Source organism: Protomyctophum bolini (assembly GCF_963924005.1).
Source record: "Protomyctophum bolini genome assembly, chromosome: 13".
NCBI classification, from domain to species: domain Eukaryota; kingdom Metazoa; phylum Chordata; class Actinopteri; order Myctophiformes; family Myctophidae; genus Protomyctophum; species Protomyctophum bolini.
Window position 1 is genome coordinate 23,228,342 of NC_137874.1, and position 25,815 is coordinate 23,254,156.

The 25,815-nt window shown below is 43.5% G+C and overlaps 2 protein-coding genes across 2 annotated transcripts in view; one reads left to right on the forward strand and one right to left on the reverse strand.

Moving 5' to 3' along the window:
* Positions 1–25,815, reverse strand: part of cyb5d2 (cytochrome b5 domain containing 2) — a 592,339-nt gene that overhangs the window by 254,118 nt on the left and 312,406 nt on the right. The gene's annotated exons all lie outside the window — the stretch shown is intronic.
* Positions 11,954–25,815, forward strand: part of zbtb16a (zinc finger and BTB domain containing 16a) — a 163,300-nt gene continuing 149,438 nt past the window's right edge. The window contains exons 1-2 of the mRNA XM_080780879.1: positions 11,954–12,056; positions 15,438–16,778. Of these exons, the coding sequence (XP_080637005.1) occupies positions 15,535–16,778 (1,244 nt within the window). The 5' untranslated portion in view covers positions 11,954–12,056; positions 15,438–15,534. The remainder of the gene's footprint in view (positions 12,057–15,437; positions 16,779–25,815) is intronic.

Sequence of the window (25,815 nt, forward strand, 5' to 3'; positions counted from 1 at the left end):
AATCTCAATTGCACCCAAAAAACATGAACTTTTAACATTCAGTAGATTTTCTGTGATCTGGGGTTTTCTGGCTCAAACAGGTGCTCTGATTTGCCGGCAGTTTGTGATGTAAGAGCCTGCAAATCCCATATACTGTATGTCAATGGGATTTGCCAGCAGATGTCACTGTTTTCACTGTTTGCCTGTTTTCATTGTAGCTCAAAAGGCTTCCAAACCCCAAAGAAAACTTCAGACCACAAAAAATCCACTGAATGTTCAAAGTTCAGGTTTTTTGGGTGTAATTGAGGTCATAAAACCTAAAAGAAAAAAGAAAAAGAAATGAAAATGAATGTCATAAAACCTTTAAGCTGTGCCTGCTGTTGTTGTTGTCATTGCATGATAAGGGGAGGGACTGATTTTAGTGTGCCACTAAAGCGGTGGATTTCGATTGGGCCTTTTGACTCCATTATTATAACCACACCTGGGGGTCTATTAGAGTAATGTTAACTCCATAGATAGACACATACAAAACAGAAAAAGTACAACACTATGGCACCCCATCTTTAATGATCATTCAGCTTCAATCTATTCACTTGCCAAACTTGCCACTGAGTGTCACTGAGATGTAGACAGCATGGCCAGGGTTTAGGACATAATGTATAATATTACAGTACCAGTAACAGTTTTTGTAACACGGTGCAAAACAACGCGTTTGTTTCAGGCAGATGGCCGCCCACCCTAGAGTCGGGTTCTGCCTGACGTTCCTTCCTAAAGGGGAGTTTTTCGTTACCATTGTCGCAATATTGCTTGCTCTGGGTGGATCTTTGTTGGTTGTAAAGTGTCTTGAGACAACTTGTTGTGATTTGACACTATAATAAAATTGAATTGAATTTCTGAAGAGTGACACCTGACGGAGACAACAATTATTATGTAATGTCATTAGCGATGATGACAAACTGTAAAACTAAACTATGAAGCAAGAAATTGCAACAGATGCAGTAGCCAGAAATTCTTAACAACTGCACTGCTACAAAAATAATTCCTTCACTTAGCTCTTATTAGGGCTGTGAGATAAGAAATGGTCTCACAGCTAGAAGGTCCTGGGTTCGATTCCGGCTCGGGACACTGTGGGTGCTGGCGGCGTGTTTCCTCCTCCACGCCATCAGTGCCCATACCCGAAGGCGGGGTTGGCGAAAGGGCCTTTCTTTGTGGAGTTTGCATGTTCTCCCCGTATCCCCTAGGGTAGGTACCCTCACAAAAGACATGCAGTAATCCTGGTCTCTAAACTGCCTCCCCCTGGCCAGCCGGGGCGCCTGATGGAGGGGAAAGGAACTGGTTGGAATAACGTGTTCCTTCCACGCGCTACGTCCAACCAGGAAAACTCCCCCCTGTCAGGTGCAAAGGAGCAACTTGGACACTCAGGCATGACGGAAGCATGAGTTCAAGTCCGTTGCTCTCCCCAGGTTGGCGGAGGGTGTGTAGAGCCCAGGATCACATTAGATGATTGACACAGGGGTGAAAAATGGGTTACAAAATCGTGGGATAAAAAATATATTTAAAAAAAAAGAAGAAATGGTCTCAAAACCCAGACTGGAACTACTACACTAAAGTCGATCAGTTAATATTTGCACTTGTTTTATGATCCCGGACAGCCAATTTCCATGTTGACTAACTTGTAAGCTCAAATGGTTACAGTTGGTTGCCGGAAGCTATGTGCAAGGTGTGAAACTACTCCATAACCTGAGGCATGTCATACCACCTTGGACACAAATGCAATTTTACTATTTACCAACGGCTATATATGCCTAATGATTTATGATCCTATAATTTTATGTTGCAGCAAAACCTGTTGAATCTCTACATATGGCTAGATCAACTGCATGTATTGAAGACATTTCTTCGAATGGAGTCATTACCATAGTTCAGCTTAAAATGTGTTGTTCTTCCAAGGACTTATCCAGAGCTGCTTTGTGGTTGTCTGTGCCCAAAATGTTTAGCTGTTTTTAACTCGGTACACCCATCAAAACACTCTCTTTGTAGATCAGTCCAAGTTCCGTACTTCCCACAGGCTGTGAATAGGTTCCCTCAGGAAAGACCCTGAGGCATGTACAGTAAAAATCTGTCTCATGCTCGGTCGATAGCTTGCCTCAGCTTCAGACTGTACATCACAGAGGACTCTATAGGGCATGGGAGAGAACTGATCCCTTCTTAGAAGCACGTAACTTTAGGTTCTCTCCCTCCGAGCGCCTTCGCTCAAGACAGGCGAGGAGCTCAGCTAACGCTGGTTAAGTGTTCAAATGGGCTGAAATGTATTCATTATTGATGAGAAAATCATCCTGCCACAATGCTTGTGGGAGTTTTTGTGTCTGTCTGCGCTTCTTTGTGTCAAGAGTCCAGATCCAGAATCAGGGGACAGGGAATTAATACATTGTCACTCATACTGTATATGGGTTGATATAAAAAGCCATGGCAAAACGGCAGCTAATTGAAATGTGTTGCGGAAAGTGCCTCACTTCTCCCTTTTCCCTTGCAGCTTTGATCTGGTCGAGATAAAGAGGAAGTCTAGACCGGTTTGTACTTCGCCACACAACACTGTCGCAAGCCAAAAATAGCTGATCAGCAGTGGTGGACAAAGTACTCAACCTCGGTATTTGAGTACGTATAAGTCTTATAAGTATAGATGGATACTGTATGTTGTTGTGTCAAATCTGTACTTGAATTTAAGTACTGGAGTAGTTACTTTAAAAAATACTTACAAAATACTCGAGTAGGAAAAAGTGCTAATTACGAAATAGTTTTTATATCGCTATATTGCTATATTGCAGAAAGATATTTTCCAGAAATGGTCAAACAATTAGTGAACAATGAACACAATAGATCTACAAGCTCACAACATGTTGCGATACGACACATTGTCAGCTAGTATAGATCTGCTGTTTTCACTATATCTGAAATATGTGGTTAAATTCATAATAACTTGCATACAACATTTGTCTTTCAAATGTAGTGGAGTGGATGTCACAAGTGCAGTAACCAAAAATGTGAAATACGCAAGTAAAGTACAGACACTCGATGTACTTGAAGTACAGTACTCGAGTTACTGTCCACCACTGCCAATCAGTAAGCGTGACGTGTTGGGAGCTTGTAGATTTGTGATGTCCTTCCTCTGGGCTAACATTGTTCATCTTGAGGTTGTTTTAGATTTCTTTTCTGTATACTTGACTGTTGAGAATATGCACACGCCAATAGCCAGGATAAAACCACTCACTCACACACACGCACACAGAGAACCATGTTTGTGTCTTCGTGGACTATATACTAAGGCCTGCCATGCAAGGCTGTGTTTTTGAGTATCTGTCCGTACATATTTGTGGCACATCACAGTAACTAATGGGAAGAGTTGACTCAGTTGAGAGTCCACTTGAAGCGCGCACAAAAAAAATGTCTCTGACCACAGCGACCAGTGCAGAAGCTGTGTGCCATCTCTCGTGGTTCCTAAAGGACTGGTCTATAAATCACTTTCATTATTTGGTTCCGAATCACCGATCCATGCATATAAGTAATAGGAAACTCTTAGATAGTTCTAAGTACACAGGCAAATCCCATTTTCACAATCTCTGAGTTGAATTAACCCCTTCCAACCTGGTGTCCCTCTTTTGGGCATGTATATTTATAGGATAAAATCGTGTAATTTTTTTTTCTAAAATGTTGAATCTACTGTACAATCTCACACCGCCTCGCGCTGCAACTCACAATGCCTCACACAGCGAGGCATTGAGCTTGCAATGCTATTTTCACCATTCAACACCATGTACAATGATGTCTAAAATATGGCTTAACACTGCAGATTGTACGGTAGTTTAATATAAAAGCTTTCCCAACATGCATTGACTTAGAAATTAAGTCTTTACTTACTATCTTATTCTGGTATGTGGGCCATTCAGAGTCGACGTGAAACCACACAACCCTCAGATAATCGCTAATTCATTGTCTTTGCGCTTATAAGTGCCTAGCTGAGAAGTGATTGCCACAGAGCTATGAGGTCAAGGCACTCTTCACCTGAGACTGACCACACAAACCCGGTTTGTCGGGCTGCCATTCTGCTGGTCTGACGAGACAAGAGGAGTATTGATCCAGGCGCTCCTCTCCACCGCTGTAGTTTGTCCTCTAAGCGTGCAGGTGAAGGCTTAGGAATGGAGAAGTAAATAAGCACTTGGTAAATAAAACACCTAGGTCAACATGGCCATTTCACCCATTAACCTGAACTAGCTAAGGCCATTCTTTGAGATTAGACAGTGACTGAAGGCAATCGGGGGAACCTGCAACTGGGCAAACATGACAAAGCAATGGTCATTTAGGGTTCAGGGAGAATCCACTGTTTGCTAAGTGTTGCACTGAACGACAGCATGTAGATTGCATTGTATGCTAATGCAAAACAATTCAAGCCGGGTATATCAATAGGTATAAAGTATATGTGAAAAACAGTCAGTGGAGGTGCAAGAAATGTGGCGCCTGTCTGTCCAGCGTTTTGCGAGATTAGCCCCGGACACTCACCCACTGACAGACCTCTTATTGCCTCCTGCAGAGTCACCTTAAAAAGACCCATACGGTTTACAACAGTGGTTCTCAAACATTTTCCATGTCAAAGACTCCCAAAATGTATTTTGATATGTATCCCCAAGGACCCTTGGCGGTCCCCGGAACCCACTTTTAGCATACAGTATGATTCATCAAATTATCTGTTTGTATTGATTATTGATACAATATGTTGTTGGATAGCATTTGGAAGCGATTATGCATGCTGTACAGTACATAGTACATATCATGAATGACTTGGTAATATTTCTTAATACAAATACATATTTTATAGGTGCGGGCAAACCAAGATCTCGGCAAAGACATTTTTTGGGGGGGGGGGCTTAGCCTTGAGCACATGGCGAGCAAAGAGTAGCTCACAACCAAATCCAACCTAAGGTCAAAGTTGGGGGTCAGGGGTCAGAGAGGCGTGGCCTTGGTGCCGGAGACGCCCCCAGGTTTACACAAGTGTAAAAAGAATCCATTCAGCGGGGCTGTATGGACAGAGTTTCACAAAGATCCACTGTGTGGGGCACATACCTACCCCCACTCCATCTCCACCGTGGACCATGCCTGCACACAGCAGCCCACACAATGCTGGGGTTTCTGGTCAGCCTGGCCATGTTGATGTTAACCCCCATTAAGGCATGAATATCATCCAGGTTTCCCTTGTCGGTTAAACTTGCCGACCTAAGTGTTTTTAGTGTACCCCGATAAAAATCTGTTACACACATTGCGAAGCGTGTTTGTGACTTCCACCGAAATAACCCCCCCAGCCATGGTTTCATTCTCAATAGTTTTCTTTGGGCATATTTTATAGCCTGACATATGTTGTGTGAGCTTTGTGAGTAAACGGCACATTTTTGATACATAAAGCCTCTTCACCACATAGACCCCTCTATACTTTGTAGCTGACCTTAGTTGTAGATCACCTATTTCTTTTTTGTTTACCCCGACTATAGGGATGCTGGGGTTCAAGCGGTTAAATTGGTTCTCAAAGTAGGCTTGCCCCCTCGCCAGCAAAATATGTTTAATGCAGCATCAAGCTCACAGATATCTGGATCTGCGAGCCTGTACATCTGCTTTATTTAAGTATTTTTGGAACATTTTTGAAAATTCTTGAAAGTGTCTTCAGTTTTTTAACACAAATCTTCTAATCTGGGGGTCCAGATTTCAGATGGGGGTCCGTGGCCATATACATATTCCTTAACAGGAAGAAGTTTGAGAACCACTGGGTTAAAAAGCTAAACCTTAATGACCTATAAATGTATGACATTAATCAGCAGCACACAAAGCTGAACGCTGCTACAAAGTACCAGTTTTCTAGGAGCAAATTAACGCACATGTTTAAACATTGATAATTACTTCACCAGCCAGTATCTCGATCCTCCGGACAAATATGCTACATAAGTTGTGGTTGATAATTCTTGATTGTGCCAATTATCTCTGTCCTTTAAGGGGAGGTTAGGGCCTTATCACAGTAATTAGTCTGACGGTTTGAATTGGAAAACTTGCAATTAACGTGAGATATCACGGTCGGGTAATTCCATATCACCATCACCACCAAACTGATAACATTACCAATCGTTGCCGTTGGATGCTAACGCAAGGGTATCTTTATTTGAGTCTACTGATGGCAAGTCACTGTCGGACTCCATTGCCGATAGTAGAAACATGTTTAATCACAGTAGCATGGCTGTATCTGTGTGCTTGCAACTAATCTCCAGTGGTGGAAAAAGTACTCTTTATTTAACTGGAAAAGGTTTCTTTATTTAATTAAAGTATCAATACTGCAATATAGAACTACTCAGTTACAATGGAATTCAAAATGTACTCGAGTAAAAGTACAAAGGTATTGGCATAAAAATGTACTTAAAGTATATGAAAAGTATTCTTATGCAGAATGTGCCATTTCAAGTTTTCAAATGTATAAACATCTTTTGAAAATAGCTGATCTACAAGCTCATCGCGACGCATTGTGAGCTTGTAGACCGGCTATTTTCAAATGGCTGAAATGTATATACTGTAGCCTACAGTATGGCTGAAGTGGTTAATGTATGTTTTGTTAATCAGTAAAAGTACAATATTTGCCTCTGAGATGTAGTGGAGTAGAATTATTGGAAATTGGAAATACTCAAGTAAAGTACAAATACCTAAAGAAATTACTTACAGTACAGTACTTAGGTAAAATGTACTTCATTACTTTCCACCACTGCTAATCTCCTAACCGATCTGTGTCCACAACTATTTGTGCATGCTGCTGGTAGACCACAGACATACCTAAAAAATGTTTTTTTATTTAATACCTTATACCTGGGTTTCATATACATAAATAGGTCTATGACGTATGACACCAGACATCACTGGTTGTCAAAACTTGTGTCAAGGACCCACAAATTGATATACTGTACATGATGTTAGTCCATGTACCCCCATTTGAATGGGAGATGACGTAGAAAAAGAAAGCAGGATCCCCATTTGATACCATTTTAAATATCTTAGACCTCAGATTTCTCTGTGTTACTTTAACGGTTAAACATTATCATGGGTTAAACTTTAACCCATGATAATGTTACGGGTCCATTTGGTTCCATTCGTAACCAAATGGAACCAAACTCTTTAGTTACAGACCCACAGGGGTCCATTTGGTTATCAATGATTTTGCTTGGGACCCTCTGAAATCCACTGAAGGACCCCCTGGTGTTAACCGGACCCCTCTTTGAGAACAACTGTCATAGATGACTAACATCACAGGCTGCGTTTTTTTTCTCTCCATAAATCAATGCCCTACTTGTTCATAGTACAGTGTCACACTGTAAGTATAAAAAATAACAGAGCTTGAAACATGGCGCAAAGCGATCTGCTATTTTGCTATTTTAATTCTGGAAAGTAACGGCTTTGGACATAAGAGGTTTCCACCCGACAGAGACGCCACCCACATGTGCATGATTTTCTTTAACCACTTAAGTCCTTGCTATGCTTCTTCATTGTATGACAAATACCAAACATTGCACTGACTATTTCTGTAAATTTGGGGAAATCTTTGAGGTTAAAGCGGTTAACCTTTTGCCATTGTTCTTGGGTGTGGTTTAATAATTTAGCCCCCGCCTTCCTTTCCCTTTCCCTTCGCTAAAACGGGGGATTAGGGTCAAGATTTAAGGCAGTGCCGTTGGCTTCATCCATGGCTAAACATTATGCTCAGCCTGTACCGCATGCAGCTCAAAGGTGATGAGGTACCCTGTGTGATCCCCGCTCAGACACATCTAAAGGTTCCCACCGCTCTTCTGTACATTAGGGGACACCAGACCAGACCCCACCCCTAGTTACATCCCATGACTCCATTTTGATATACTGTAGCTTTTAATTGTGTCACTGCATTCCTCTTGATGTGAAGTTCCATACCTGTTGGCCTACTAAAGGCCTGGTTTGGCAGCATACTGATGTTTGGTGAAAGTTGAGATGAGGTTTCAGGAACTGGTGGACAGTAGCTAAGTACATTTACTTGAGTAGTGTGCTTAAGAAAATGTCTGTACATTTCAGTATCTGTACTTTACTTCGCTATTTTGGATACTTACTTTTTCAGAGACAAATATTGTACTTTTGATTCCACTACATTTCTAGGAATTGAAAAAGCACATTATGAATCAATTAACCTCTTAAGGACCACTTCACCACTATTCATATAATTGGTCCTCACTAATGTTCATGATAAAATAGCACATTTATTTTACTCAGTCATAGGAGGCCTGTTCAGAATCCCGTCCACCAGATTCTTTTTACATTTAAAAATATATATATTTAGGAATAGAAAGCTTGTAGATTCTATTAGATTGTATTCCCCATTGATGATGTCACTGGTGGACAAGTTTCTGAACTGACCACAGCCCTCCTCTGAGACAGACTGAGTAGAAAATAATTGTGCTATTTTATCATGATTGTTAGTGAGGACCAATTATATGAAGATAAGTTGAAAAGTGGTCAAGTTGTCCTTAAAGCTGAAATAAATATTGTGACGATGGCCCATTAAAAGCATACTTTTGAATACATAATACAGTACGCTAACTCAAGTACAAATATGACCACCACTGGTTTTATTTCAGTTTACTGTTAATTCATATGGTAATTTTCTTTTAAAATTTCATGTAGTTTGTTTCATGTTTGGGGTGCAGTCATGTGTTTCAGACATAACGGACTGGCTTTCTTGGCATTCTTAAGTATAGATCAGGCCATCTGTATTTATTATGTGATAATAAATACAGATGTCGGCCCAAATAGAGCTCTGTTGACCTACTGGACTTGTCCAACCAGTTGCTGTTGATCAGTTTGTAAAGAATAGTACAGTAGCAATACTACAATGTAGAAGTACTTTTTATACGTTCTGCATTTACATTTTTACCCGAAGTACCCCACACACACACACACACACACACACACACACACACACACACACACACACACACACACACACACACACACACACACAGACCAGTAAGACGCCCTGAGGGCGAGAAGCGACACATCTGCCTGGGTGACGACGGCAGACTGCTGGGCAAGAGCGCTGCCGCATTGGCATGGGGGATCAGATCAACATATGGAATGAATTATCTACTGGCGTGTCTTGAGTGTACAGGGTTTGATGAGCTCAGATCAACATATGGAATGTCAGAACAGGTCAGCTTCATATATGGAGATCTAAGGGTGGCAGTGGGGGCAGTGTCTTGAGTGTACAGGGTTTGATGAGGGCCCAGGTAGGGCCGGGCCTTAATTTTCTGGCCTGTTGAGAACTCTAGTTTTCGCCGGTTGGGGCGGGCCTGTCTAGAGTTTAAATGGACTGGTATCAGTCAAAAGGGAGACATCGAAGAGAAAGGACGGGTGGGGGAGGATCAACAAATGGAGTGTCAAAACAGGTCAGCTCCATATATGGACATCTAAGGGTTTGAGGTCAGATGTAGAGTTGCTGGCTGGGTCCATATATGCAGATCTAGGTGATGATCCAGTCTTCTCCATGTATGGCTATCTAGGGTTTGATGAGGTCAGTGTCGTGCTCTTCATTATGAAGACGGCCATATTCGTTGCTGTCCGGAGGAAACCTCATAGCTCCTTTTTTTGGGTTTTAGATATTCTTTTCTATAAATCAGTGCTATTGAACACCCTTTACGTCTGTGTGTCGTTTCGAAAATATTGAACCAATGGAAAGTAGTAAAAAATGCATTGGACAAAACCTCTTAACTCCATTGGACTCTCAAACTGTCTGCTAAAACAGCTAACTCCACCACCTCTGTCCTTCTCATGCAAGTAATTGACAATATCTAATGTCACAACACCAACTTTGATGAGGCAGTATTGCATCATTTAAAAAATATAAGGTTTTATTGTTTTCCTTTATTTTTCATTCCTGAAAAATGAAACATTTTGGAGTTATGAGGTTTCCTCTGGACAGCAGGGATATATGGTGGTGTGATGTCACGAGGCGTGACCATATATGGAGGCGTGATGTTACTAAGTGTGACCATAATATGCAGGCGTGATGTCACTAGGCTTGACCATATATGCAGGCGTGATGTCACTAGGCTTGACCATATATGGAGGCGTGATGTCACGAGGTGTGACCATATATGGAGGCGTGACCGACCTACTGACTGGTGGGAAATGCAGGTTTTCTTTGTAAACTGCGAACTACAGTCACAATTACAATATTAAAAAAATAGGAGATCAACAAGTTCACAGCGATGCAGTGAGCTTTTATAGATCAGCTATTTTTAACAAAGTATAAAATATGGCTTACTTTACTGTATTTGTTAATTTTTATGAAACAGAGTATATTAACAGTACACATAATGTAGCATAAATGCACCAGATTTAGCAGTGATTCAAAATTTCTCCACAAAAAACACAATAGTGAACAATAAAATACATTACCATCAATATGGTTAATGTATGTGTTTTGTAATAATCCAAATTCTACAAAATAATGTGAAACTAAAGTTTTCAAATAATTGTAATGGAGTAAAAAGTACAACATTTTCCTCTGAGATGTAGGGCTCTATTTTCATCCATGCTAAACCCCTTATCCCTAAACTACTTTGCCCTTTTCTACTATTTTGAAAAACATTTTTGAATTGTTAAAATAGCCAATCTACATCGACATGTTGTGAGCTTGTAGATGGTGACTAATTTAACAATTCAATTGTTTTTCAAAATGGTGAAAAAGGCAAAGTAGTTTAGGGATAAAGGGTTGGACGAAAATAGAGCTTGTAATGTAGTAGATAAAGTATTGAAAATGGTATTGTGCTGAGGTACTTTCCCCTCCAGTGCTGTTGATTTTAGCCTACTGTATGCCAGGTGACATACATTGCTGAATTTCTCCCTGGCTTTACTCTTTTAATGTGAACTTTGTAAACTGTTGATCTATGACGTTCCTATTTATGTAAACATAAGATAAGATCAGAATGAGCAGGAACAAGTACTGGTATGCATCTCATATAATTTGGCACATAGTCGGTCCCTCTGATACAGTAGTGGACAGTCATCATATCATGGTTATCAATATGCTGATGCAGATAAGTGTTTCAACCCTGAGTCATATATCATGACATACATACACTGTTAGTTGGCTACTGTACTGCAGGACTTCCTGTAAGCTGCCCTACCAAAACACAAGAGCCTCCCGCAGCACCATAACACAGTAGTGTGTCGCAAGCAGCCCGAAGGCCCAAACGCAATAGCCTATCAAGTTACAAATGAGGGGTCGTCAACTAATGATTTTAGACAACAACTGTGTACAGTATGTCAGATGTTGAAAGGGATTGTGTGTGGGGTCTTTTAGGATATATATATTTTTTACCCCTCACAAACCCATTCAAAGGAACACCCTATAATTTGTTTGTTGGTCAATAATAATAATAATGGCACATTATTATTATTATTATTATTATCATTTACAATAATGATGTGATCAGGTCTTACTGCTTTTTCTGGTTTTATCCTCTTAGCAGTTTGTGTATTGTGTATTGACCTTTACCTTCCTTTGACTGTACTGTACCCATTCTGCAATATTTTAATAACATTTTCCATTAATCAATCAATCAATGAATATAATGTCATCACAGTATTATATGAATTCATAATAATTAGTGTGGTGGCAGACAGTGGCAGTAGGAGTGGTCCTGATGAAAGTGCTAGTTGAACACATGATGCATGCATTGAGTAGGAATCAAGGCAGTGTAATTGGCGTCCTGTAGACCTACAGCAGACATTAACATTAGACAGCCCCCTAGGTGTCTCACTTTCTCAGCGTTTAGCTTGGATTCGGTCAGGAGAGAGCCTCGGCTCGGCTCGGCTGACGTCACCAATGTGTTGATTTGCTAAGCTGAAAGAAGAAAGGAGTTTTAGTGCGTGTGTGAGAGCGTGTGTGAGAGAGCGGGTACTGCGAACTGCGCTGCTACTATGCTGTACAGCCCCTACATCCACACATACGGAATCTAAAAAAACGTGCAACTTAGGTGAGTACACCCAATATGGACCACACGCCGGAGAGCCGGCAGCGAGTCTATCAATGTTTCCTCGATGTACTTTCATTCACATTTGTACATTTTTTTCACATATTTATTTTGCTGTTAAAAAAAATGTGCGCCGCCGCCGCTGCTGCTGCTGCTGCTGCTGTCCCCACTTCAACCTCATGTCAACTTACAGTGTGTGCACGGAGTTGTGTGAAAAAGTATCGAGCAAGTTTTTTTTGCGTGCAACTAACTGAACATCATATATGCGCACTGGAGTGGAATATTGCCATAAGCATAACCCCGTCCGTGCTGCTGTAAGGTGTTGAAGTTTCTATTAACACGCACGCACGCACACACACACACACACACACACACACACACACACACACACACACACACGGGTTATTGCAATAGATGTGCGGTCTTATTGACGTAAGCGTCTGTTTTAGTATTCGGGGGATCGCTGGAAGCGGACGTGAGGTCTGGTCTTGTACCGAGACCCAGACAGCCAGGCATTATTATGATGCTCGCTGTCGTCTCTCTCTCTCTCTTTCCATGTGACTTTATTATTTGACAAATTGTAGCCTTTTGACCGTTTCGGCTGGAATAATGTCGCCCTGACCCTTTGTATTATACCGTCACAGTCTGCCAGTATATCCTACGCACTTTGTGTCGCTCATTTATCCACGGTGACATCATTTGACAGTATAGTGATAGTCTCAACTGAATCCATCCTTATTATTATTATAGATCCATTTGTCTTATCAGTAGCCTACAGTGTAATACAGCCGATAGGTGTAATAACCTGGGATTCGATTGATTTAAGAGAAGGCAAAACATATACGATTCTCGGACATAGTAGGCTAATAATCCCCATAATAATGACACGCGTCCTGTTTATTATGGGGTGGGAAATTGTCAACGGATGAAATGCAAATTGATTTGTTATCGAGACTGATCTGTCTGTCTGTCTGTCTCTTCTGTCTCCTGCCTGTGCGTTTCAAGCTGAAGATATAATTTGTTAATTGTCCCGTTTGATTAGAAGAATGATGTAAATGTATAACTAAGAATGTAAGCGTGCCCTTATCAGTACCACCTGTGTCAGAGTGTTAATCACAAATGGAACGGAACTGAATCCTAAGCGGTAGCTGCTGCTGGATCCCCGGGTCTCGTCTACTTTTTTTTAGCACCCAATTCGTGTCCCAGCTAGCGTGTCCTCTTGAGACAAGTGAGTGAGTCGAGCGTTTATTCTTGGACAACTGCATGTTAGGAGGAGGACATCGTTTGTTTGGACAAAGCCCTGTGTGGAAGATGCATGCGGGTCTGTGTTTATTTCTTTATTGTCACTGTCTGGGTTGCAGTCAGAGGTGCGCGACGGTGCATGCAGCTACAGTTGTTAAGACTAATCGTGATCCAATTGATAAAGGCTGCCGTTCGATTAGGCAACGTTGTGGCTGATTGCGCTATTTTCAATATCCCGTGTGTTATTTTCGAAAGAAATCGCCTTGCATCCACCTAGAATAAGGCAACATTTGACACGTTTGCTGCGTACAGAGCACCGTTTGTCCGTCTTCGGTTCTCCAATATTAGCGCGCCGTCTAGACGCACCGATGTCCCTCAACAGGCAGCCTTGAAAGCTAACCTGTGATCCGTAAGGCTAAAGTATCCTAAACCAACAACTTTCGATTTATACGCAGACCGTATTACTGAAGTTAAGCCACCCCGTTGAGTGAACGTAATAGCCTTACTGTAGTCGTGCAACAGGCATTGATAATTCCCCGGGGTCATAAATCGCAGCTAAATTGGCATTCCTGTTATAAAGATAATGCTGGGCTTTTTATGCATGACCTTTGCTGACTGTGTGGCTAAATCCACACTCAGGCAGTTGTAAGATAACATGTAGTTTTATCATTCTCTACTTTATCAATATAGCTTAGCTCAGATAAACAACTGTCCAATGTCCTAGACAACACAGTATTTATTTTCTATTGCATGCACTCCTCAGGGCAAATAATAGCTACCAGTTTTCAGTTTAGCCTAATATGGTCTCTTATTTGTGTTGGCCATCACCTGCTTAGGGTTCTTCCAACTTCTTTGTGTTGCATTAATAAACATCGCATTTTACATTGAACTTTGAACATTTTATTTTAGTGTGTGTGTGTGTGTGTGTGTGTGTGTGTGTGTGTGTGTGTTGGGGAGGGGAGGGGGTTGTCTAAATCCCTTCTATAGTGCTCTCCTGTGGCGGAAAGCAAACGAGAGCTGAAAAACTTGTTTCTCGTTAGGGAGATATATTGATGCATTTATACTGCAAATGCAATTGAACAGACTTGGCTGTATTGTTGTATTTCCTGTGGTTAAATGTAGGTGTTTATCTATGAGATTTGTGGTTAATTCGCATTAATGTCAACTTTACCAGGATGGCAATTTAGTTTATCTAGTTTATCAACTTGCACGTTGTGAAAGGAAAGCCACTTCAGCCAGTAATATAATCTCCTTTTCTTTTCCCTTTCTCTTTAACCGTTCACCTCTTTAAAGAGATATATACGTTGCAGGAACTTCATTGTATTTAGAAACCCTTTAAATAGTTCACCTAAAATAGGGCTTACAGGTTGATCCTGTTCAGCTGCGTAATGGAGTTACTTCATGTGCAGACAGATTATACTGTACATTGATTGGTGCTGTACTGTATTTAATGTAGTGTTGTTGGTGTCTGCTTTTGCCTCGTCCTCTTTTCAAACCATTTCTGGCAGCCACTCACTCCTCTAGCCCTCCTCGGCTCTCTGCTCTTCTCTGTGATGGGAATACTGAGTGAGATGCCATTTCATTTCACAATGTCTTTGTGAGGCGTGCAGTGAGATACCCCACTCGTTCACTTAACCGCCCATCAACTGAACACATTAAGAATATGGCCGTTATTTAAGTAATGTGGAAGGATGGACATTTCGTTTTTTGTTTAGTTTTTTATATATGCAGTCTATTGGTCTCTTAAGAGCTGGTGTCTCTCTTTTGTTCATTTTCTCCCTGGAATCTAGAGTCTTTCTGCTACATTTTGAATGTGAATAGCTTAGTATGAACCATTCTCTACGATCAGAGATTTGGCATACTGTTGATTTCTATGTGACATTGGATCTGATTCTTGATTCTGATACATTGTTACATCTTAGTTAAATAAATTAAATACCATATAATATACCAAGACTTACCATTTTATTTGAATTGAAATTATGGACTCTTCATCACCCAACAATGTTTACACAGCTTTTCCTCGAACCGTTGCTAATGATGTTGGTATTTGAAAATGTAAAGATTATTAGGCTTACTCAACATTTTCAGCACTGTCAGAATTGTCTTGCATTGACTTATTTTTCCTCTCTGTTCTTCCAGGATAGACTTCCTGTTTACAAAGACAACGGACTAATAAACAGCTGAGCGGGGAAAGCAAGCCTCATGAGTTGGCCTCGCGGAGGATCGCAGCGGCATCATGGATTTAACTAAAATGGGCGTGATCCAACTCCAGAACCCCAACCACCCCACGGCCCTCCTGCAGAAGGCCAACCAGATGCGTCTGGCCGGGACCCTCTGCGACGTGGTCATCATGGTGGACAGCCAGGAGTTCCACGCCCACCGGACGGTCCTGGCGTGCACCAGCAAAATGTTCGAGATCCTCTTCCACCGCAGCAGCCAGCACTACACCCTGGACTTCCTCTCGCCAAAGACCTTCCAACAGATTTTGGAGTACGCCTACACGGCCACGCTCCAGGCCAAGGTGGAGGACCTGGACGACCTGCTGTACGCGGCAGAGATCCTGGAGATCGAGTACCTGGAGGAGCAATGCCTCAAGATCCTGGAGACCATTCAGTCATCGGACGAGAACGACACGGAGGGCAACGCCAACGACGCGAGCACGGAGGACGACGACGAGCGCAAGGGCAACCGCAAGAACTCCAAGAAGCATTCCACGGAGACCGCCGGCTACCCGCCTGGCGGTCTGCACGGGTCGGGCATCGCCGGCATGGTCGACCAGAGCCCCTCGGTCTCCACCTCTTTCAGCCTCTCCACTATGAGTCCCACCAAAGCGGCCGTAGACAGCCTGATGAGCATCGGCCAGTCCCTGCTCCAGCAGGGCTTCGGGGCCGAGCACCTAATCCACGCCAACTCCCTCCACCACCACCATCACGTGATGCCACACGAGATCAAGACGGAGATGATGGACGTGGGCGGAAACGGACACGACAACCCGCAGAACATGGAGTCCAGCGCCTCCAGCAACGGAGAGCGGGCCGGCGAGGACCGCAACCGGGACGGCCCCGGCACGCCCACGCGGAGCAGCGTGATCACCAGCGCCCGCCAACTGCACTACGTCCGCGACGACCAGCATCAGGCGGACCTCGGTCAGATGGGGCTTGAAGCCATGGCGGGCATGACGGAGAAACACCTGGCCTCCCTGTACGCCCTGCCACACAATCACAAAGACGTCATGATGTCCATGGTGCAGCCGTCCATGGCGTCGTCGCTGCCCATGTCTCCGGCGCTGGCCATGTCCATGGACTTCAGCGCGTACGGAGGACTCCTGCCACAGAGCTTCATCCAGAGGGAGTTCTTCAGCAAGCTGGGGGAGCTGGCTGGCGTGGGCCTGAAGCCGGACCACGGCCACAGGCACCAGCACGAACGCTGCAATGTTTGCGGCGCCGAACTACCAGACAACGAATCCGTGGAGCAGCACAGGTAGGCTGAACAGAATTCTCCTTCCTTCCTTTCCATTTCATTCATTGAGGCTGTTTTTTATGATTTAAAATTTCTCCCAGTTATTCAATTTAGGTTTAATTTATTTACACATTTAGAAAGTTTTTGTTTGTGATGTGCCTTTGATATTTGTAAATCACTGGTCGTCTGATGTGTGGGATAATACTGGAGAAACCATTGCACTGCTAGAAAGTAGCACCTGATACAGTAGAAATACCGTACATGTGAAATATATTTTCAAATTCCATTCCATATGGAATATCGCGATTGCACAACTTAAACTATCTAATTGTTATGTCAAAATGCGAAAATAGCCGATCTGCAAGCTCATTTCATTGTTGGCTTGTACATGTGCTATTTTCCCCCCGAATGTTTGCATATTTCCGCTCAATGTTGGGCTATTTTTACATGCCCAGAGGGTTCGGTTAGGAGAACATGCAGTGTTGGGTTGCCTGATTCTGACCTGGGGTTTTAACCTTGGAACTATGGCATTTAGGGTTTTAACCTTGGAACTATGGCATTTCATAACCTTGATTTTTAGTTTGATTGAACTTTGTGGCGATTCGTCCTGCTGTAGGGCGATTGTGCCCACTCACACGTGCACACTCACCTACAATTACACACACACACACACACACACACACACACACACACACACACACACACACACACATACACACACCATACTCCCTCTCAAAAAATGAGGCCTACCCAAGTAGATTTATCATGAAGTCCGCTCCTCTGATGACTTCCAGGCTTGCCCTTGTGACTGGAAGTCTATAGTAACACCTTGTGAGGGGAGGGGAGACGGCTAATGAGAAGTAGCCACCCTTGGTGCACACACACACACACACACACACACACACACACACACACACACACACACACACACACACACACACACACACACACACACACACACACACTTTGACCACCCCCCTGCCCCCCTTCCCAGGGGGTCACTAGGACAGCCCATATTAGCTTTATGGTCAGACCAGACTGTCCAGCCCAGGAAATGAGTGCCGAACCTGGGCTCTAAGACAAGTGAGGGTAGGTCGGGGGTGGGGTAGAGTACTGCATTTATTGTTTCACAACCTTTTATACAACTATGGAAGAAAAAATAACTACTAGGATTTCATGTTACATTTCACATCACAGGTTTACAGGTGGTGCAGCAAAAAAGGAATACAAGCTACCATCATTTGCAGTTTAATACACAGGGAAAAGAATAGAGATAGAAAGGGAAATGGGTCAGAAATGTCAAATATCCCTAATATATGTAAATTGTCTTGCATGGTTCAAAGAAACAAACTGCAATGGAATGAACCTGTTAAAATAGAAGCAGGTACAGTAACTGATTAAAAAAAAAGAGCATTTACAGTAGTGTAAATATGTTCTTGGAACTTACTTTGTTGCATCATCACCTCATTGATTCTGTCGGGTTTCTTTTTTTTTGTCTTGTTTTTGCTTTGTGACCATTGGCATTCTCCACCTTGAAGGCCACCTGTGCAGCCTGAAATGTTTGCTTAAATCAACGGGAGTGTGCACCGGTTAAAGTTCACCAGAGGATCTGAACACCCACCACTCACTGACTCCCGTTTTTTAAAGAGCGGGTCCTTAGCCGACAAGTCCGTAGGCATCACCTGAAAAAAAATCTTTAGAAAATACATAAAACTAGTACAGAATGATGACATGTTTTCCAGAGACAAGTGTCCTTGGGTGATTCCTCATGTAGAACAAGTTATTTAGATGTGGGTTGTTTTTTTCTCCCCCTTCACGGCTGTATTCAGAATGCAAACACTATTTTCAGTAGCTTGAACTGGTATTTTATTATTATTTATTGATGTGGTAGCGTATTTGTATAGATTTCTAAAATAATACAGCTCAGCCACTTATGCCCTCTTGTTCGCTCACCGCCGTGACGCTATGTGAGCTTGCCTAGATCTGCTATTTCTTTTATTTAAAAAAATATGACCTGCCCAAAAATTGAGACATCAGGTTGAAAGTGGTTTGCGGTGTTCATGTTTATTGCTCACTGCAAGGTTTTTATGAAGACGTTTCGGGCATATTCAGATGGATGTTTTTGTTATTTATGTGGCTTGCAGGATGCCGTTAACATATCATGGACATCTTTGAGGTCATAGCAGGTTATCGCAGCCTCTGCTTGAGAATCGGTGGTCGTGTGAGATGGGGTTGCTTGCATTTCATGCAGAATTTCATCAATTTGCCGGGCTGGGAAATCTCGTATCAAAGGAGATTTCCAAACCGTTTCATGCATTGATCTGCTCGCCTCGCCCCCCCCCCCTCCCCTTTAGAATACTAATGGGTAAATTTAGATGAGCAGATACTCCGAGATGTCGGCCGTTTGATATCGTACTTCAAATGTCTTGACAGGTTTCAGACGTCTGAAGTGTGGAAAAATCAAATGTTGCGTCATGCACTGTCTGCCCTGTCCTGCCGCACATGAAAGGGGCTGGTGCGCTGACCGACCCCCCCCCGCCCCCACCTCCCCCACCACCACCACTACGTTTCATACTTACCATCCACACAGATGCCTGTGTCCTCAACAAGTCCCAATGTGGGCCCACTGATTTGTAATATATCAATTTCGTACCTTTCCACTGCCGACCCCAAGCTGCTAACACTTTTGATGTGATTACAGTTGTTTTCATTCGAGCAGACTGCTGCCCATGGCGCACGGGGGCTTTGTTTCTCGTCACTAATTACACGTCGTTCTCCCAGCCGCCCCCCATGTCACGGCCATCGCTGTCTCTGAATGCAAACACGTAAAAAAAGAAGAAAAAAAAAGACGGAGTTCATTTGGTGCAAGCGGGTCAAGTCAAACATGAGCCTAATTGTTTCCAGATGTGGCACAGGTCCTTGGTGTTAGGTGTGTGTGTGTGTGTGTGTGTGTGTGTGTGTGTGTGTGTGTGCGCGTGGGTGCGTGCGCTCGCACTCATGATAAAATGAATGCACCAGAAAGTACTCACTTCCTGTATAAATTTAGACCCTGCTCCCATTCATTCCTCTGTGCCCTGGATTATATCATAAAAAAACAACAACACACAGACTGAATGAATTGTATAATATATCGGCTCCTCAAGTGGTGTGGAAGGAGGGGTTAGGGGGGGGGTGTGTGTGTGTGTGTGTGTGTGTGGGGGGGGGGTTCACAGAAGGAGAGCAGCTAGATGTGTTTTGCTAGCAGGCGGCGCTACCTTGGAGTTGCCCTCCAGAGACGGGTATAGATATGTTAGATTTATAAGTGGGAAAAAAAAGAAAAGTTAAATCAAGGGCCGCCCTTGTTTTTGCAGCCGCCACAAGTTCAATTGACTGAATCAAAAGCAAAGCTCCATCTCACCATGACAAGTTTGTTTTCCCCTTTTTCTTGTATTTGTCCTGCTCTTATTCCCAGCTCCTTCACTTTCCCTCTGTCACTCACTTTCCGCCCATGCGGGGACACGTTTGACAAGCCCTAGATTTATTTCTTAAAGGAAGCCCGAGGTTGAGTGTTGTCCCCGCACCACTTCAGGGGGACGGGATTACAGAAATATTTTAGTAACCCTCGCACCACGAAAAACAATCAACGTGGGACGGCTCTGAGTGATTATTAGGAAAGTAAATGCGTCATGCAAGCCGGCCTAACTCTGGAGGGTGGGTGTATGTGGGGCGGGTGGTGGTTGGGGGGGGGCAGGGGGGCGCTGCTTGGTATTCCAAACACAGCATCCAATTCAAGGGAACTAGCCTTGGGTTTATCTCTTTCACTTAAACATCCATTCTCATGCAAATGACTGACCCTCGCTGTAATGTACATCACATAAGTGAAAGAGGAAAAAAATAAATAAACCTATTTTCAGAAAGGCTTTGCAGCGTATAGCCGTTAAAGATTTCTGATAACCATCAACGCCTTAACCTTGTCTTTTCATATTGCTGCCGGCGTGCTTGTGTGCAGATGTACTCGCGTGTGAGGGGTAGATGAATGAGAGCAGTAAATGAATGGCACCCTCCGCTCTCTGCCCTCCCATCACACACACACACACACACACACACACACACACACACACACACACACACACACACACACATATATATATATATATATATATATATATATATATATATATATATATATATATATATATATATATATATATACATACATGCATACATACATATACACACAGTATTAAGTATACTACTGTCTGGTGCCATTTTCAACACTAACCCTAAAGCCTGAGTTATACTACAATTGCAGCCCATTGTGAGCTTTTTAGATCTACTGTTTTCAGTGCACGACAAGTATAAACACCCCAACCCCCAAACCTAACCTCTAAATGCCATAATGCTAACCCTATACAATATTCCTAATTGTATACTATCTAATTAGTATAAAACATTGTACTGATGGGGGGCATTTGGCCCTCAAAAGTATAGTAATTCAAGTACACACACGTGCGTGTGCGCACAGCCGCACACACACATGCTCACGCCCCCAGACACATGCTCACACGCTGCCCTCGGCAGCAGCAACAGCCACAGCCTGCTCTTCCATTGTGGTGAAAGGAGAGGAGGGGGGTCGCTGGCCACAGTGCTCTAATACCATGGGCCCCTGGTGTTTAAACAGCGGGCAAGGGCCCTTATCTGTGCATATCAGAGTGGGACAGATAACCCCTTCACACTCCCCCTCTGTAAACCAAGAGCAGATTGGGCGCCGGATACGACAAGCCCAAAGCTTTTTTTCCCCCCACTCGGGTGATAACGGTGTGCACGCGCACACACAACGCACTCAGACATGCAGAAAAACTACATGTATTGTTATAGTTACCGTACTGTACTGTGCTCTGTCATGTATTGTGTACTCTTTTCTATAGTCTGTACTGCACTTTGATTATTTTTGGAAAAAATCTCTGCCCTGTTCCGGCGAGCCTTCCCACGTCTGAAACGGTCGAAGTGACAGAGTTAGCGTGTTGGCCCATAGCACTTGCCGTAGCACTTGTCCTAGCCCCGACGACCTTACAGGCGTATGCAAAGGCTCAACTTATGTAACTTAGATCTATATGATATATTCCACTGTTACGTGCTTAGCTTACGTATGATTCATGACTATTTTTGAGTGGTGAAGTCACGCTACGAGCTTGTAGATCTGCTATTTTTCAATAAAGTATAACATAATGCTTAAAACACCAACAGGGTTCCCGCCCAAAATGGGTTAAGCAAGTATGTCTGTATGTTTAGAGTACCAACAGGTGACAAAGTGGCGCTGTTGAGCTTTACACTGTGCACAGTTTTTAACAGCCATTACATGATTTTGGGTGTGACAGTACAGTACAGTACAGTACAGTACAGTACAGTACAGTACAGTAGAGGGACCCCCTGGGGACCCCCACACGGTAACTGTCATTTCTCAACCGTTTCGGATGTGGGGCGGCTCACCGGAACCGGCCCGGCTCCCTGTTGGTCCAGGGACCTCCCGGCGACCCCCACACAGAGTTTCACCACTCAGTTCTTGATTCTTTTATGTATATGATGTATTGCCATGTTTTGGTCTAGCTTAATTTAAGTCGCTCTGTATTAAGAGCGTCTGCTAAATGCCTACATTGTAAATCGTTGCAGCGTTCCGTGCTCGGACAGACACAGAGACATGTACACATAGGGACACACATAGCTGCGTAATGGAGCGGAGGCACCACTCAAAAAAAATATATTTAAACAAATTGATTAATCGCTTAAACCCCAGGATCCATATTCCGAGGGAAAGCTTTAGATCGGCTATTTTCAACAAAAATGTAGAGCAAAAACACACAAGACACTAGCATAGATCCCTGAGGAACTCCGCTCAACCATAATGGGGTTTAAGTGGTTAATAATCAATTCCAATTTGTGCAATGTCATTATAGGTGAAAAGTTTCCAAATTAGTTCACAAATAGCATTGTTGCATGCCACCGTTGTGCAACAACAGTTGTCAATAGTGTTTAGGTGATTTGATATATAGAAATGTTACCCTTCCCTCAAAAAACTCAATTTTTCGATAAATGATTAAATAATAAAAAATAATCAATAGTTGCAACTCTAAGTTAAAAACCCACAGAAGTAATTTCTGCATAAGCTTAACGTCCATCTCATTTATCAGCAATTGGCTGTTAACATGTGTAATTTCACACTAAGTACCGCTCCAACCGCTAACCATAGGATTCATTTTGAGTATCGGAAACCCATATTGTGTTGAGCTACAGTCGACGGTGGACAAACTTGCGCCGCGTGCACACGGGCGCCACGTGCACACTTGTGTCCTCATTTCACTCCCTTTTATTTGGTTGCATCAGTTGTCTGGCCCGGTGACTTAGTTTTTATATAGAACATCATATTATTTCTGCCCCGAAATATTGAAATAGCAGGGGTGGCTGGTTCATGTGGGCCCAGACAGTCAAAGCTGTCCAGACGATTTTTCTTCCCGAAAATGACCTAGTAGTAGAAAGACATCCATTCCGGGGGCACTGGATTATCCTTCATTTGAAATCACTCGGTGAGAAAAACGTGTCCCCAGAGAGCACTCGCAGGTACTGTACACGTAGGTGTGTAATAAACCAACCGCTCCTCGGAAAGCGTAGCCACCCCCCCCCCCCCCCCCGCCCCCATACCCCACGAATAAAAAGGGCACCTGCTGCCAAGAACTCCCTCAACCATCGCAGACTACAACAGAGGACGGCCTCACTCAAAGCCTATTCGCATAACACTCCTTTACCTTCGCCGGGTGGTGGTGCAGCAGTGTTGTTGTTGTTTGTGCATGTCTCTGAGAAATTGGCCGCTGGACAGGTTCCACAGCGATGGCCACGGAGCCGAAGCCGGCTGGCTGTGGCCCAATTATAGACAGGCTCTAAAAGGCCCTGGTTGAACCGTAAAGATTTACAGCCCCATCGCTCTGATCTCAGATCTGGGCTCTGTCCTCCCTGTCAGGATGGGGAGATGTATCGATTAAAGACTTAACATGGGGGGCTACATCATGTGCAACCGGACTGCACACACACACACACACACACACACACACACACACACACACCTGGGTAGTGAGCACAGAGCCAGGCAGTTTTATTGGGTGTTCTCTACATTGGCAGGTGGCACGCGACCCACCTGCAGCATGTTTTTAACCATTTAAACCCTATACCGGGGGGTGTGTGTGTGTGTATATATACTGTATATATATATATACTACTTTGACTGGGATCCCCCAAGGGTCTGTACTTGTCACCCTCATTTTCTTCCTCATCTACACCAAAACCTTTGTAGGTCCAAACCGGACCTACAAGATCGCTAGAGCTTCTGTTTTTGTCAAATGTTTGCCTATGTTCATCAATTATGAGTTATGACATCATGCCCAGAATAGGGACGCTATGTTTCACGTGGTTAAGTGCTGTTTCTTCTAAGAGGGTAGTGTGTGTGTCTGTGGCTATGCAGGCATAAGGCCTATTCATACTCGATAAGTCGGTTATCACCGCGCCATGTTTTAGTCTTTGGTGCATCACCTCATCACCTAAAACTGGCGTATGAATGGGCCTATAGAGTATTACTTTATCACCATTAATAATATTTCAAACCTTTGCCTGGTTTACGATTTAATGAACGATATAAAATACACCTATGAACTTGAACTTTTAGATTATTAAACAATATATATCTGCCTATAATTACATGCTCAAAATTGAAATGCCAAGTTCAAAGCAGTTATGACTCACATTATTTTCAATAGTCATACAAAAAGTCAAATTACGGCCATACCTACAGTATATCTGGCATTAGTGCCTGCTTTGAGACGAGCAGAGCAGAGGCGGTTGTTTGACAGTAGTTCGCCAGGCTTAACTTTGGTGAGAGCAGCTGCCCCTCTCCCTCACCTGCCCCTGTGTGGCTTACCAGGGGCACAGTTAAGCGCTCTTCAGACAGAGCCTGGGCTTATGCCGTCTGGCAGGGGCTGGCTGCTCTGAAACGCACACGCTCACACACACCACCATATCTCTGGTCCCTGTGGGGGTTCTGTGGTCACGAGGGAGTAGCTGGGAGGGACTGGGGGGCAACACATACTGTAAGGTGTGCATGTGTGCGTGTGTGTGAGGGTGTGTGTGCGCGTGCATGCGTGCGTGCGCGCACGCTGAAGGGGTGTAGTGGTAATTACAGTCGGTTATCAGGTGACATGCAAATGCGTTATCGGCCCCAACTTCCCCTGATATACATCTGTGCGCTCCCAGGAGCTGTTGGCAGGATCAGAGGTGTTGAGCACTGTATTCTTTGTAGTGGAATTCGGTAGGGAGAGCGTTCTCTCTTTAGGTTTTCTGGGATTTAAATTGTTTTTATTTTTTGATTGGATCACCGTTTCAATTCAACTTTGTGGGTACATTACAGGTGTGAAAAAAGGGCGAAATTAATCTCATGGTACAACCTCCTTCATTGCAGTTCAAGTAAGGTGGAAAGGGAGAAAAGCAAGTGGGATGATGTCAATAGGAGCAATGTGAAATACATAATTTTATTTATACATAAGGTGCGTGCATAGTTAAAAGTGCAGTGCGGGATGAGGCAGATCCAATAGATCTGATGACTTTTCACTCGGCTAGACTTTGTATGTATACGGCATTTGGTATTGCACATGCATTCATCAACCTGTCGCGTTTCTTATAAAAATAAAGAAATAAAAGGCAATTGAATTAAAGAATGATCTGGGCTTTAAAAGCCAAACAGCGTCTTAGTTCTAGTTCACGCACAGCCCAGCAGAGCCTCCCGCTCTCTTGGACCTGAACGCCGTGGGTTCTGATCCCGTCGATATCCCATTAGCATCCCCTCACCGGGGTCCCTGCCACATGAAAGAAGACGTGTCGGTTGGCCCGCTCTGATTGTAACGCGCCAGCAGACCGCGGGGAGAGAGGCGAAGAAGACCACCATAATGAATGAGCCAACGCGCTCGAGCCAAAGGGCCAGCCCAAGTGTATTCACACGTTTGTGTGTGTGTGTGTGTGTGTGTGTGTGTGTGTGTGTGTG